Source organism: Octopus sinensis, unplaced genomic scaffold (genome assembly GCF_006345805.1).
Source record: "Octopus sinensis unplaced genomic scaffold, ASM634580v1 Contig13275, whole genome shotgun sequence".
Taxonomy (NCBI): Eukaryota; Metazoa; Mollusca; class Cephalopoda; order Octopoda; family Octopodidae; genus Octopus; species Octopus sinensis.
Window position 1 is genome coordinate 69,451 of NW_021832866.1, and position 16,097 is coordinate 85,547.

Genomic DNA, 16,097 nt, shown 5'->3' on the forward strand with positions numbered 1-16,097 from the left:
ATGATGAGGATGATTTCCATCTCAGATTTAGATTTGAAGCAGTTTGGAAAATTTTCAGTGAATTTGAAACACTCTTTACAATGCCATTTTCTAATGTTATATTAGATATATATCTAAAGTTATCCCAGATGTATATCTAATGTTATCCTATACACTTATCTAATGTTGTCCCTAAATTAGTTAATGCTATTAATGCCAAGGATACAGTAAAGTCATGGGACTGCAGCATGATGGATTGTGTAATGAACCAACGGTGCTGCTTACATGACTTGTTTAATTACTTTTACCACTTCCCAACTGGAGCAAACGCATGGGCAGGCAGCTGAAGACCTCGGCAACGACGATAAAGGGGGACCTCTCCGAACTCTCATATCTGCAGGTGGTCAGTCTGAGCAGATGGAACTGCAAATGGCTCACTATCTCCAGTGACCTCGCACAGGACCATCAAGCATGGGCCTCCATGGTTCGTGATGCCGTTAAGACCAGAGCAGAAGCCGGCTCAACCCGCCCTGGATGAACGCTGTCATAAGAACAAGTAGTAAGTTTACCAGTTGATCGTTAACCTTCAACTACCTGGCCCTTAATCCTAGCCATAGCGGATTAACTCCAGTAATATGTTGAAGGTCTTACATATTTGATGACTAAGCTTCAGTTTTATGGACTGAAATGAGAGTTATATTGCCACTGGATTGGATCCCAGTTCATCTCATCTAACTTCCCCATATGATGGTACTAACTAACATTCTGCTTGAAAGAATGATTCATCTGAAGTAGATTAGAACCCATGAACAACAAGCTGGGGGTCCATTTATGAACCATTTATTCAGACTACATCTCAAAGACAGAGCTTCTATAGCCTGATAACCATTTTGATGGAGTTGGTGTGGCCACCCCTTCAGAAGATGGTGTTTCGGTAGGGTGACTATCTTATCCCCTGACTTACCGGAAATAACAGTACAATTTCCCTCAAATCACAATCTAAGGGTGATACTAGGAGTATTGTTCTTTAGAAAAAGACTGGGGTTAGGGGTCATTACTGGAATACTTGACCATAGGTCAGCTCAGTTAAGGCTGATCTGAGGCTGACCAACAAGTTGTAGCCTCTACTTAAGGACACTCTATAAATGCATTATGAACTAGAGGTTTACATTGATTGATATTATTTTTTGACATATAACAGAAAGTAAATCCAAAGACACAGTCTTCAGCATTGTAATACTTTTCTTTTTCATTCTGAAGTGCCTAACGGTGGTTAAAAGAAGTTTTGAAGAATCTAAAGACATTGTCTCCTGTGACTTGATATTCAATTTAAAAATATAGAAATATTTTTGCTCATGTTTCCTTTTCCTTCTTGAATCCTTCCAGAGGAAAAAATTCCTGCTCACTCTGCGAGGCCGTTTACCATCAATGTCACCAATATCAGAAGAATGGCCGAAATGTTCAAACATGTTTAAACCAGTTTCAGAAGAATTGAGGAAGATCTTTCATCGATGGCGGGTGTGTGTTATAAAAATTCATGGTTTTATGTTTGTTTTTAGGATTAACAAGAAGCAGTTCCTGAAAACACACAAACAAGTAAACAAAAAATAGTTTGTAGCAGGGACTTGATCAAACTTTTTTTTAAATTTTACCCTATGGTCAGTAAGCGTTATTTCCTATTTGCTTCTATCAAGAAATCAAAGGAAATGACTGCTATTCCCTTCAAACTTTGCTTCCAACCATTTTACAGTGTCTACTGGATGCTTTTATCATACTACCAGCACTGGTGAGGCTGCATTCCTCTTAAGGGCTGTTCCCTCTCTAAACCAAATTACACCGATTGGAACCAGAAGCCTTTTATGGTGTCCCCTCCACTGACCAAGTCACTAAATTTATATACAATTCATCACATAGTCAACAAATCTGCTTTATTATAATAAGACAGTTGGAGTTTGAAAAGGTGCTCAGAGTTATTGTTTGTAAGATGGTTAATAATTTTATGGGTGTCTGCCAAAGTCAGCTGCCAGACGTCAGAGTTTCAATGTATCCATGTCCAGGGAAGTAAGGCATTCAGAATATGGCAAATGCCTGATGGAGAGTATTCTCTTGGTTGCACATCGCTGAACGGTTTCCAGACGATTAATATTCTGGGCAAGATAGGGGTTCCAGACTGGTGATGCAAATTCCGGGTGAGGCTGCACCATAGCTATATAAAGCCTCAGATAGACAGCCGGAGAGTGGCTCACAAAGGACTTGGTAAGTGATGCCAAGACACTCTCAGCCTTCTTGGCAACTTTAGCAATGTGTTTTGTCCAATGCAAATCGCTGTCAACAATAATGCCCAGGTCACGTTCACATGAAGACTTTTTGAGATTAGTGTTGTGGAGGGAGTAAGTAGACGCTGGGTTTTTCCTCCGAAAATGCATGGTGGTACATTTGTCCACAGCCAGCTTGAGTTACCAGTCCATGATCCACTGTTGCATATGGTCCCATAGTAGATATCAGTAATGTACTGTGGTCCAAGTCACCACCTCCCGACTATTTACTGATGCAGGGGTTTAATTGTGATGCTTTTTATGTTTCAGTGTCGAAAATATCGAGAAAAATTAGACGTGATGACCCAGAATAAAATGAAAGAAAAAGTTATTGCAGGTGACATATTTAAAGGCAGAAAGGTCACTTACCCACCAAGGTAAGTGTTGTTGCATTCTTCAGGGTCTCCCTTCTCACTATGTGTGTCTCTGGTTGTTATACATGATGGTCTTCTTTCAGTTTCCATTTCAGTGGATTTGGTAGATGGAAACTGAAAGAAACCTGCCATATTTGTATGTATGCATGTATTTAAGTGTCTTGATATCATGTGATTGTTTTAAAGGAGCATCCCCTTTGTAAGTGTGATGTTGTACTTTTCTAGGCTTTCATGGAAAACATGGCCACAGGGAAAATATTACCCCATGAGAGTTGACAACAGGAAGGGCATGCAACCACAGAAAAATCTGCCTCAATGAATTCTCTCTGGCACATGTAAGAAGGACAAAGAGAACAATAATAAAGATGATGAAGATGTGCATTCACAGCAGAGTGTAAGTGCCCTGAGGGAAATGCTGGACATAAAAAGCATTGGATGTGGTGTGCAAGAGAGACATTTGCGCTGGTATGGTCATGTACTACGGATGGATGAGGAGAGATGTGTGAAGAAGTGCCACTCCCAAACAGTTGAAGGAATCCAGGGTAGAGGTAGACCCAGGAAGACATGGGATGAGGTGGTCAAGCATGACCTTCGAACGTTGGGTCTCACAGAGGCAATGACAGAAGACCGAGATCTCTGGAGATATGCTGTGACTGCGAAGACCTGACAAATAATGTGAGTTCATGGCTGTTTCCTGCGCCAGCTTCACGTAGAAGCCCCAGCCTTTCCAAAGTGCCTTGGATCGTAGGGCAACCTGCTGTGCTTGAGGAGACCTATTGAGTCAAGTACGTCAGCATCAGAAATCAAATGGAAATTGTGGTTACGATACCTGGTTACATGCCTGTGGCATGTAAAATGCACCATCCATATGTGGCCGATGCCAGCGCCGCCTTGACTGGCTTTCATGCCGGTGGCACGTAAAAAGCACCAACCGATCGTGGCTGTTGCCAGCCTCCCCTGGCACATAAAAAGCACCATCTGTACATGGCCGATGCCAGCGCAGCCTTGACTGGCTTCCGTGCCAGTGGCACGTAAAAGGCACCATCTGTTCTTGGCCGTTGCCAGTCTAACCTGACACCTGTACCGGTGGCACATAAAAAGCACCATCCGTACGTGACCGTTGCCAACGTCGCCTTGAGTGGCTTCCGTGTAGGTGACACGTAAAAGCACCAACCTAGCGTGGCCGTTTGCCAGTCACCTCTGGCCCCTGTGCCGGTGGCACGTAAAAAGCACCCACCACACTTATGGAGTGGTTGGCGTTAGGAAGGGTATCCAGCTGTAGACACACTCCCAGATCAGACTGGAGCCTGGGGCAGCCTCCTGGCTGCCCAGACCCCGGTCGAACCGTCCAACCCATGCTAGCATGGAAAACAGACGTTAAACAATGATGATGATGATATATATATCTACAAGAATGATGTTGACAGTGACTTCAGGTGGTGAGCTGGCAGATCAGTTAGCGTTTCATTGGCCTTTATATTTTGAACTAAAATTCTGCCAATGTTGAATTTGCCTTTCATTCAGAGTCAATTAAATTAAGGACCAGTCAAGTATTGAGCTTAATCTAATCAACTTTCCCTCCCCCTAAAAAACTGCTGGCCCTGTGCCAAAATTTGAAGCCATCATCATCATCATTATTATTATTACTATTGTTGTTGTTATTATTATTATTTTGGTGGCAAGCTGGCAGAATCACTAGTATGCTGGGCAAACTGTTTAGTGGCATCTCGTCCATCTTTACATTCTGAGTTCAAATTCCACTGAGGTCAACTTTGCCTTTCATCCTTTTTGGGGGTCAATAAATTAAGTACAAGTGGAACACTGGGGTCAATGTAATCGACTAGTCCCCTTCTCCCCAAATTTCAGGCCTTGTGCCTTTAGGAGAAAAGACTTATTATTATTATTATTATTGTGGTGGTCAGCTGGCATAATCATTAGCATGCCAGCAAAATGTTTAGTGGCATTTCTTGTCCATCTTGTCCATCTTTACATTCAGAGTTCAAATTCTGCTGGGTGGGGTGGGGGGGTGGGGGTTGTCAAATTTTTGTTTCATCCTTTGGGGTTGATAAAATAAGTACCAGTTGAGCAATGTAATCAACTTACTCTCCCCCATCCCCGAATTTGCAGGCTTTAGGCCAAAATTTGAAATCAGCATTATCAGCATCATCATCATCATCCTTATCATTATTAGTATCGAGAGGGAAGTGCTGTCTCGTAGCAAATTTATTGAAAGGTAGGTGAATGTCAGAAGAATGGCCAGTATGAATGAACCAATTCTGAGGATACACCTGTAAGAAAAAAAGATAATATAAAAGGGGCTCTCTACCCCCTTTTTGACCAGGCACCTGTGGCTTTTATGAGTTTTTCCACGAGTAACCTTTCGAAGCACCTCCCCCTATTGGGAGTTTTTACTTGTTATATTTTTGTTGTTATCTTGCATTTTTACACGGACTTTTCAAACGGACAAAACCCTTTTTGTAACTTTCGTCCTGTATTTTGTCCTTACATGTTCTATTTGATTTTTGTTAGCCCTTGTGGCCAATAAACGAATTAATTATTATTATCATTATTATTATTAGTGTGCCGCACCCCTTTAAAGGGGACTACTTAAACCTCCGCAGTCATATGAAATGGAAGAAGATGTACGACCATACGAATGACCAGAACTTAATCTTTGCCGATATGGTACTGAAAGTGAACCGAGCCAATGGCAAGGTGAGTTCTTAATGTATTCCAATGCCATACCGACCCCTCCCCGCCACACACACACATAAAGGCATCTGAGCAGAATCATGCAGATCCTATATTAAACACTGACAAATCCTTCTTCCACCGAACAGTATCCCACTGTATCCTCTAACTACACATGTTTTGTCCCCACCCCTCTTATCACTACCTTACTCCTACTTGCAACTGTCAAAGAAAGACATTCCATTTGGTTGTTCATAGTTTTCAGTCTTAGAACCTAAAATGGTGAAATGCTTCTGGCAGACAAGCCAGGGAATCACCCTTGTAGTATTTTAATGGTGTCAGTTATTACAGACTGTGGCCATGCTGGGATACCACTTTCAGGGCTCTGTTAAATCAAAACCAACAACTAAGGATGTGTACCAGTGATCGTTTTGGTGAATGAATTATTTCTGTTTACAGAGTTATCTCCCATGAAAGTGTAACGGTTATGTGGCAATTTTACACTGCACACACACACACACACACACACATACACTTCGTTGTACATGCTCATACACCCACACAACAGTACGTGCGCACGCACACACACACACACACACACACAACAGTGCAAACACATACAGGCAGACTACACACTGCAGTGTGTACGTGCACACACACACAACAATACACTCATACACACACTAACAGCACACAATCATGAGAGCACATGCACGCACACACACAAACACACACACACTCACTACGTTGTACATGCTCATACACCCACACACACAATAGTGCAAACACATATAGACACACTAACAGCACACACACATATACACACAAACACACACATAGTAGGATCACTCAGTTACAAACAGCAGTTTTGTTCTATCACCTTTAAAAACGGATGTAAACATGACTCCCTAATTGTAAATATGGTGAGAAAGACATGAAGGTCATGGTTAGATTGTGAGTAGAGCAATGAAACAACTTTCCAATTAGGGTTAACAGTCGCAGGTGCACATACAGTCTTGGGTAAGGATGGCTAACACAATTCTACATACTTCTCTCACTTCATCTAGGAAAGTTACCTGAGAAGCAGTGTTGTACTATCCAGGAGAGATATTTATTCTCTTCTTAGTAGTGCAAGCATGGCTTTGTGGTTTCAAATTCAGTCCTACTGTGTGGCACCTTAGTCTTCTAATATATTTATTTCTTTATTGCCCACAAGGGGCTAAATATAAAAGGGAACAAACAAGGACCATTTTCATTATGACACACTGGCACCTGTGCCTTACTAGCACCTGTACCTTACTGGCACCTGTGCCGTTGGTATGTGTAAAAAGATTCGAGCGAGGTTGTTGCCAGTGCTGCCTGACTGGTCCCCATGCTGGTGGCACGTAAAAGCACCCACTACACTCTCAGAGTGGTTGGCGTTAGGAAGGGCATCAAGCAGTAGAAACACTGCCAGATCAAGACTGGAGCCCTCAGTCAAACCGTCCAACCCATGCTAGCACGGAAAGCGGACGTTAAACGATGATGATGATGATGATTTCTAGAGTCCTCCTTTGTATTTCAGTGACCCTGAAGTGAGGTCACAGGTCAAATGTCGATGAACCACTCCAAGGATTTCCCCCAGTAAATTATTTGTGTGTTTGTTTGTTTCCAGATGATGCAACAGTTGTTTGTAATGAGCACTGAGGCCATCCTGTCGATTGACCAACGGACCATGACACTCAAGTACCGCATCCCTCTAGCACAGATCGACAAAATCTCAACAAGCCCCTATAATGATAGGCTTATGGTTTTCCATATAAAAAAGGTATGAGATTTACATTTTATCCTATTACTTTAAATTTGTTTTATGTATTGCTCATAAAGTTGTGTTTCCATATCAATGTGGGTTTGATGAGTTTACAAAGTCAAACTCTTGTGAGGTAAATATTTGACGCATGTATAAACTGAAACTATGTATAATATAATATAATATAATCACATGTTTTCCAACCTATTTTTTTTTTTTTACCTGTGGGTGGACCCTCGTACCCAATTCTATGTTTAAAATTCTCAAATATTTTCGTAATTAAATATTATTAGGAATTGTGTAAGAATAAATTGTTAAAGCATTTTTTATAATGGAGAAGTACAATCGATTCAATGCAGATAAATTTTAACAACAAAATCTTATATGGACCCCCAACCTCACCTCGACCCGCAAGGATCAAAAGGACCTTGGTTGAGATCACTGATATAATCAATGGAGGTGGGGGTTGATAAATGGACATATTTCAGACGCAGTGATTGATTAGCATAGGGTTTGATATGTTCACAAATCTCCATATAATTATGTATTATAATGGATTTGATGATTGTGTAACTGTATGGAAGGAACAGACTATAGAAAGTACATGGGATGCTGGATGCCACTGGAGGGACACCAGTTCAGTAGGATCATTCAGATGTGTTAGGTGACCTTAACGTTAAAAGTGGGGCACAGCTCAGGGGAGAAAGAGAAAAAGTATATGCCTAAGTGAAACATTAATATATATATATATATTAATGTATGTATGTGTGCATATCTGTAGTATATTTATTCCTATATTGAGGAATGAGAGTTTACCAACCTGGGACAGAATCAAAAGGTTAGTATTAAAATGGAGATTGGTGGGCAGGGGACTAGCAGAGATGATACAGAAAATGGGTTTAGTGAGAGATGGCATGATAGAGTATGAGAGAATGGTATGGAAAAGATAGTGACAACAAAGGTAAGTAAAAAAAAAAAAAAAGAGAGAGAAATAAAGTGGGGTAAACTTAGAGAATTTAGTAAGAACTGAAAACCATCAAAACTATTGAAAAAGTTTGCAAGACGCAACGAAAATTTTAGGAAAATAAAAATAAGAAAAAAGTGGAAATTTTACCGGTGAGTGTGTTAAATAATAAAGCACTAAAAGAGAATGACTCTCCCCAGACATAACAGAATATGCTTCAACACATGAACTCATATAAAGAATCTTGCAAACCAAATCCCAAAACGAAACATCATGTCAGTACAAATCCGTTAAATTCTTACAGAATCTTTCTTATTCAAAATAACCATTCTGAGAACAGATTACATTTTCAGATTTTTAACCATTCTATTCTTCCTGTGAATTTCAACATTTTTACTTTTGCTATTTTACTATTATTATAGCCTACCGATGTTTATCAGGTATTATTATTATTATTATTATTATTATTATTATTATTATTATTATTATTATTACAACCTGTATCTGTTATATACTTTTGTGGTGTGGTAACCCTTTCTTTCAGTGAGTCTGTTGTTAACCCTGCCAATATTCAGAAATAGCTTTCTATTGTCCCATCTGTTAACCCAATGTGTGTTGCTCTTACATGTGTCAAACCTATATATATTCATTATTCTGTGTTAACCCATCCGTACATGTGATGACCTTATGTGATTGCCAATGTTGTAATACCATTTATAGTATTAATACCTATTTCTTTACTACCCACAAGGGGCTAAACACAGAGGGGACAAACAAGGACAGACAAATGGATTAAGTCAATTACATCGATCCCAGTGCGTAATTGGTACTTAATTTATAGACCCCGAAAGGATGAAAGGCAAAGTCGACCTCGGCGGAATTTGAACTCAGAATGTAATGGCAGACGAAATATGGCGTTTCGCCCAGCCTGCTAATGTTTCTGCCTGCTCACCACCTTATAGTATTAATACCATTGAACAAGAGGTGAGGTTCTGGCAAGCCACAGGCACAAACCAGGTTCAGCTTTAGGTTACAATAAATTCACTCATATCAGTGAATGTCTTGTTTCAAGGCATGAGAACCACTCAATCTCCTGTTCCTTTTGCTTTTTAACTATGGCTTTGTGCCTTGATAAGGGGTCATCATCATCATCGTTTAACGTCCGCTTTCCATGCTAGCATGGATTGGACAATTTTGACTGAGGGCTGGCAAACCAGATGGCTACACCAGGCTCCAATCTTGATTTGGCAGAGTTTCTACAGCTGGATGCCCTTCCTAATGCCAACCACTCCAAGAGTGTAGTGGGTGCCTTTTACGTGCCAGTGGCACGGGGTCCAGTCAGGCGGTACTGGCAATGACCTCGCTCAAATCTTTTTACAAATGCCACCAGCACAGGTGCCAGTAAGGCAACGTTGGTAACAATCACGCTCAAATGGTGCCCTTTTATGGGTATTTCCTGTTATTGTTAGAAAACAAACCAATATGGTATGGCGGCAGAGATTGTAGAGCATCAATGAAAAATACCTTAAAAGCATTCAGATATGTCCTACATACTGTGTTTCAAATCCTGATGTTGCCTTTTACCTTTCCAGCTCATAGAATTAACACCTGTATTACAAAGATATAACCTCAAATAAACATTCTTCTTCTCTGCCACCATTCGTCAGTGCCAAATTTCAAAGAACAAGAATTACTTTTGTAGAATATATATTTCTCATTAGAAGCACCATTTGTTTTGAGAAAGTTTACCTTTATTCTTTGATCAATTTCTTGGTCTAAATCAGGCATGGGTAACCTTTTACATGAAGCATACCACATGTGAGATACAGTTTATCATCAGGTGGGCCACATACTAAAAGGGAAAGAGCATTATTGTGGGTGCTGGTGTCATAAAAAGCACTAGTGTTGGTGTCACATAAAAAGTACTGGTGATGGTGCCACGTAAAAAGCAATGGTGCTGGTGCCACACATGCAGCACTGGTGATGGTGCCATGTTAAAAGCACCCAGCTCACACCGTAAAGTGGTTGGCACTTGGAAGAGCATCTGACCATCAAAACTAAACCAAAACAGACTGTGGAACCTGGTGCAGCCTTACCAGTTCCTGTCAGGCCATCCACCCCATGCCAGCATGGAAAACAGATATTACCAGACAACTATGTTCTTCTTCTCTTCTTTAATCCCTAGCTGGCAACTAGAGGGGGAGGCTGTCCTCTCAACCAACACTCCAGAGCCCATTTTATTTCAAAGCATCAATCTAATATGTCCAGTGTGTACATCCTTCTGACTTTTGTTGTTTTTCCTGTTTTTATTTTTGACTTGTTAGTATAAAACACGCAATGGCAGAAAGACCACTCTCCAGACAGTTTTCTATTCATTACTAAGTGATATTTACACATTTGATTCCCAGTATGTATCTTTATAAATATAAACGGCAAAATATCAGTCTGTCTGTGTGTGTGCACGTGTCCTTTATACAAATCCACAATTTTTCAGTTAGAGCACTCGCACTTTCTATGGTCATTCAAAACTGTGCAAGGGTGGTCGTGCACATCTTTACATTTCCCCAGTCACACCGCAAAGCCATTAAAAAATCATTAGAAGTGACTTTTTTGTGAATTTTCTATTCAAAACCCAATCAAAATGCTCGAAATTTGATACGCCAGTTGAATGCCAGCTAGCTGTATGTGATTGGTTGCCAGGTCATAGTGCTAGTAGAATATATTTTTCAAAGATGTTCTCTCGTAAACCTGTATCCTCAGTACCATCTATGTGAACTATTCTTCTGTTTCAAGATATAACTTCTTCAGAATATATATTTTCACAAAATAGATCATGTTTATTTTTGTTTCTCTGTAAATTTCCAACTTTTTATACTTTTCAGAAATTACTGGATTAATTCTGTTGGTACCACTTATGTAAATGAATTGATTAAATGCTAATTGCTTTTTGCAGGAAAATGGTGGAATTCTGAGCAAGAAAGGTGATTTCATCTTCTGTGGTGAACATATCTTTGAAATTATCACCAAGGCCTACATTTTGATACAGAATATTTCGGGCAAACCTCCTGATGTTCACATCTCAAACCAGTAAGGTTCACACACTCTTATCCTTCATTTTTTACTTCCTTATTTTCCTCTTCCTTGAAGCTGGTTAGATGTTGACATTACAGACAGTTGATCTGCACTTTCAAATGTGATATGGGATATAACAAACTTTTATCTGAAAAAATAGGTAAGGTTTGGTGACGGGAAGAGCATCTCACAGTAAAATCCTGTGTAACTCATGCTAGCATTGAAAAGTGGATGTAAATGTATGAACAAACAATAATATTTATACATGAAAAGCTAGCTCAGAGTCTGAAGATGAGTTTCATGCCGGAACACTTATCAAATTTTTAGATTTGAAATTTCATCAAAATCTAAAGAGGAAAAATTTCTTTTGAAATAAGGCATTAAAAATATTACTTGATAACAAATGTTTTAATTTACTCACTGCTAAGGAGATATTTTGTTTTCAAGAGAATTTTTTCTCTCTTTTTTTTTTCTTTGACCAGGATATCAAATGTCCTTTTGCTAGTCACAATCCATCCATTCTTCCTTTGATTGTGCCCTTCCTTTCCATTTGGGTCTAAATTTTTGACAATGTCCTCTTTCTATCCTTTTGAGATTTCCTTCAAGTGTTCTTTCCTGATCTCTTGAATAACATTTGACAACTGCATCAGTCAACTGGTCAGTCAGCCTTGCAACATCATCATCACCGTTTAACGTCCATTTTCCATGCTAGCACGGGTTGGACGGTTCGACTGGGGTCTGGGAAGCCAGGAGGCTGCACCAGACTCCAATCTGATCTGGCAGAGTTTCTGCAGCTGGATGCCCTTCCTAACGCTAACCACTTCATGAGTGTAGTGGGTGCTTTTTACGTGCCACCGGCACAGGTGGCAGGGGAGGCTGGTGGCAGGGGAGGCTGGCAGCAGCCATGAGATCTTTTTTAAAGGCTCTGACATGAAACTGTAGGCCCCTTGAGTTACTCATTACTTTCTTGGCTATAAATAAATAGGTGTCTTTTAATGCCTGCCTTCTCTGCTAATCTGATGGGTCAGAGGACTGGGTGGTAATCCACTGTTTACTTTTGGAGTTCTGTCTCTCCCATTTGTACAACCAATCTGGATGTCCTGGGAGGAGGCTGCAAATGATCGCCAATGCTGGATACAAGTACAACACAAGAGGTGGAGGGAAGGAGTGAGGGGAAGAGAAGCTGGAACTTTTCACCAAAGAAAAACATGCTGAAAGGAAGATGGAATCAGTAGTGCCTGTGGAGAGTTTCTTCCAATGCAGTCGTGGCATGCAAGACTGCAGCTCCCATTTGGGCCTCTACAGCCACAGCAAATACTGCATCCTCCTCTGCAGCTGACACAAAATTCTCCAGGCATAGATTCATGGTCTTTCGAGTCTGGTTAATGCCCATCCATCCATTGATCTGTCTATCTATCTATCTATCTACCTACCTACCTACATATATCATCATCATCGTTTAACGTCCGTTTTCCGCGCTAGCACGGGTTGGACGGTTCGGCTGGGGTCTGGGAAGCCAGGGGCCGCTCCAGGCTCCAGTCTGATCTGGCAGAGTTTCTACGGCTGGATGCCCTTCCTAACGCCAACCACTCAGTGAGTGGAGTGGGTGCTTTTTACGTGCCACCTGCACAGGGGCCGGGGGGTCCGGCATCGGTCGCGATCGGTTTGAGCTTTTAACGTGCCAGCGGCATGGGGGCAACGGGATCCGGGGTACTTTGGGGGGTGGGGAAGGTTGGGGTGGGGAAGGTTGGGGGGTAAGGAGGAACGATGGCAGGAAGGGTTGGTGCAGGTTCGTAAGAAATAAAAACGTAGGATATTACGAGGCGTGGAGGGGACTAGAAGGAGATAGTAGGATTGAGGCAGTATCAGATTCAAAACAGGAGGAAGCGTAAGTTCAGTGGGCAGTTGATGAGCTGTGATGCTAGCAGCTTGTCTTTTCACAGTGAAAGCATATGAGGAGAAGGGGTAGGAAGGGGTGGTGGGGGAGGAGGAGGGAGTATCCGGTGTAGATGGTGAGAACAGTGTTCACCGGTATTGGTGGTGGGGGTGGGAGGGCGGGCGCACGGCGCACTGGGAGAAGATGAGATTTTGGCGGCAGAAAGAAAGACAGGATTTGAGATGGAATGCTTTGCGATCGTGTGCATAAGTTTCTATGAGTGGAAGTTGGGAAAAGATGGGTTACAGAATTAAGCGACAGAAAGAAAGACCAGATTTGAGACGAGATGATTTTACGGTCATGTGAATAAGTTTTTGTGAGTGAAAGTTTATATGCTTCAGCTAGCATTTGAGACGAAAGACAACGATAACGCTAATATATGGGGAAACAATAATAATAAGAAGGCTTGATGGTGATGATGATACTTGCAAAAACAATGAAAAGAGGAACAGGACTTAGCTGATATTTTTCATCCTGCGTATTGGCTAAGCCTGTGGAAGCGAGTGAAGGTGAGATATATACAGAGAGAGAGAGAGACAGTGATAACAGAGGGAGAAACCGACACCACATAGCGAGAGAGAGAGCGAGAGAGAGAGAGAGAGAGATAGTGATAACAGAGGGACAAAACGACACGGCGCATTATAATAATAATTATTATTATTTGAGGCAATATTATTCCTAACCTACAGGGAAAAATTCAATTTAGAAATACTAAATCAAATTTCACAAAATATAATATATATGTAAAAATTAGAAAAAAACCCACCTTTTATCAATTCAAAATGAACAATTAAATTACACCATCTAGGAAATTACATATAATAGAAATATTAAAAATAAAATAACCATAATAATAAAAATGTATGTATTTGGTATATATATATATGACCTCATGTGTACCGTTGGCGATTTTTTCCTCTGTCTTTCCTTCTCGGGATCTTTCCTTCTCCTATGTTTCCGATGAAGAGCTCCGCTCAAAACGTTAAACCCTCCTTCTTCCCTTCTTTCCTGAGCGTCCAATAATACTATATTTGTGTTTTCTTGTTTGGATTATATATATATTAATAGCAATGGTAAGACAACAAAAGAATGAATGAGACCTCGATATTATGTAAATAGAGAAATTTATCTGTAATATAATATGTGACAATTATTTGGTTGCCATAATAAGACTCCGAGTTTCGGATGTTGGGGCGGAAAACTTCTCCGGCATCTCGTCAGTTATCGAGGCAATCAAAAAAGCTATCAGTTTGGATAATATATATATATATATATTAATACTATAAATTTCGGAATATATATATATATAGTTAATCCAAACATGAAAACACAAAGAGAAAGCACAACAACGCGAGGACGTGGAACAAGTATAGTGTTATTGGATGCTCAAGAAAGGAAAGAAAGAAGGAGGACTTAATGTTTCGAGGAGAGCTCTTTGTCAGAAGTATAGGAAAATGAAAGATCCAAGGAAGGGAAGATGGAAGAAAAAAAAAATCGCCAACGATACACACGCAGTTACATTTTGAATGTGTGTGTGTATATATATATATATATATATGTGCGTGTGTGCGTGTATGTATGTATGCATGCATGAATGAATTAATGAATGACTGAATGCATGAATGAATGATTGAATATCTTACATTTTCTGTTTTCATCTTGATATTTGTGCAAATTGAGAGTAATGATAAACTCAGAGTATTGATGATATGAAAACTCACTCTGAAAAAATCAAAAAAATCATATTTGTATTTTTTAAATAATAATTTTTTTATTCATTTTTTTTCCATTCCAGATTCTCAGCAGATCTAAATGGTAAAAAGGTTGATGTTTGCTTCCGACGAGTACCACAGGAAGTGTTACCCGGGGTCTTAAAAATCACGCGAAAGGGAAATCAATTTGATGTACTCCAGCATTGACCAAAACTTCATTTTATCCAAACCTTTGGGTCATGACACGTATATCAAAACCAAGTTGTTACAATTGGAAATTCCTCTCACAAAATTCTTATTTTCGTTTTTACATTCAATGAAATCTTTTATAGAATTCCATTAAGCTTTCTACAGATTGCCATAGTGTTTCGATTTAGTTAGACAAAATTCTTACCATTATTGCAAGGTGTTTCTCTTAAGTCTAAAAAGTAAAACATCTTAGAAAGTATGAAATCTTAATCTACAAACTGTAATTAGGTGGATATTATTCAAAGTGTGTGTGTGTGTGTGTGTTCTATATTTTACCTAGCTAGCATGGGTTAGACAAATATTTTAGTGAGGCATTGCTTTATATAGCCAGATGCTTTGTCTGTTACTGACTCTTATCTGTTTTACAAGTAAGGGTCTCGAAAGATGTCTTTAAAGATGCAAATCAAACAAAGGATTTCTGGACAGAAAAGGGACAACAACAACAACAACAACACTTGTAGTATGTGACCTTTGTAGAATGCTAATGTAAACACACACACACACATACAAACAAATAAGCATACATATACATGCATACACACATATACATATATACACACACACATGCACACATATACACACATTCATACACATATATACACATGCATACACATTCATACACATATACACATGCATACACACACACTTACATATACACACATGCACATACATACACACACATACATATACACACACATACACACATGCATATATACACACACATGTATACACATACACAGGCTTTTCTAAGGTTTCACAGACAAGGCTTTGGTTGGCCAGGATTATTGCAGAAGACAATTGCAAAAGGTGCTATTCACAGGGACCCTAACCCCAAACCAAGTGTTTGGGAAGCGAACTGCTTAACCTCATGAACATGCCTGCCTCTGTGTTTTACATATAGAGTGAGGGTGAGGTTAAAGTGCTGGGCCGACCCTGAGAGGCAAGGCTTCTATATCAAAGCAACTCTGCATGAAAGTGACATCTGTTGCAAAGATGTGAAAATTCATATATATATA

At 40.0% G+C, this 16,097-nt stretch overlaps 1 protein-coding gene across 1 annotated transcript in view; it reads left to right on the plus strand.

The window, feature by feature from the left end:
* The window catches only part of LOC115229624 (unconventional myosin-Ib-like), a 76,422-nt gene extending 60,771 nt beyond the window's left edge, over positions 1-15,651 (plus strand). Inside the window, exons 22-28 of the mRNA XM_029799950.2 lie at positions 1,366-1,497; positions 2,565-2,671; positions 5,248-5,383; positions 7,014-7,166; positions 8,535-8,552; positions 11,066-11,199; positions 14,916-15,651. Coding sequence (XP_029655810.2) covers positions 1,366-1,497; positions 2,565-2,671; positions 5,248-5,383; positions 7,014-7,166; positions 8,535-8,552; positions 11,066-11,199; positions 14,916-15,039 — 804 coding nt within the window. The 3' untranslated portion in view covers positions 15,040-15,651. The remainder of the gene's footprint in view (positions 1-1,365; positions 1,498-2,564; positions 2,672-5,247; positions 5,384-7,013; positions 7,167-8,534; positions 8,553-11,065; positions 11,200-14,915) is intronic.
* Positions 15,652-16,097: the final 446 nt, after the last annotated feature.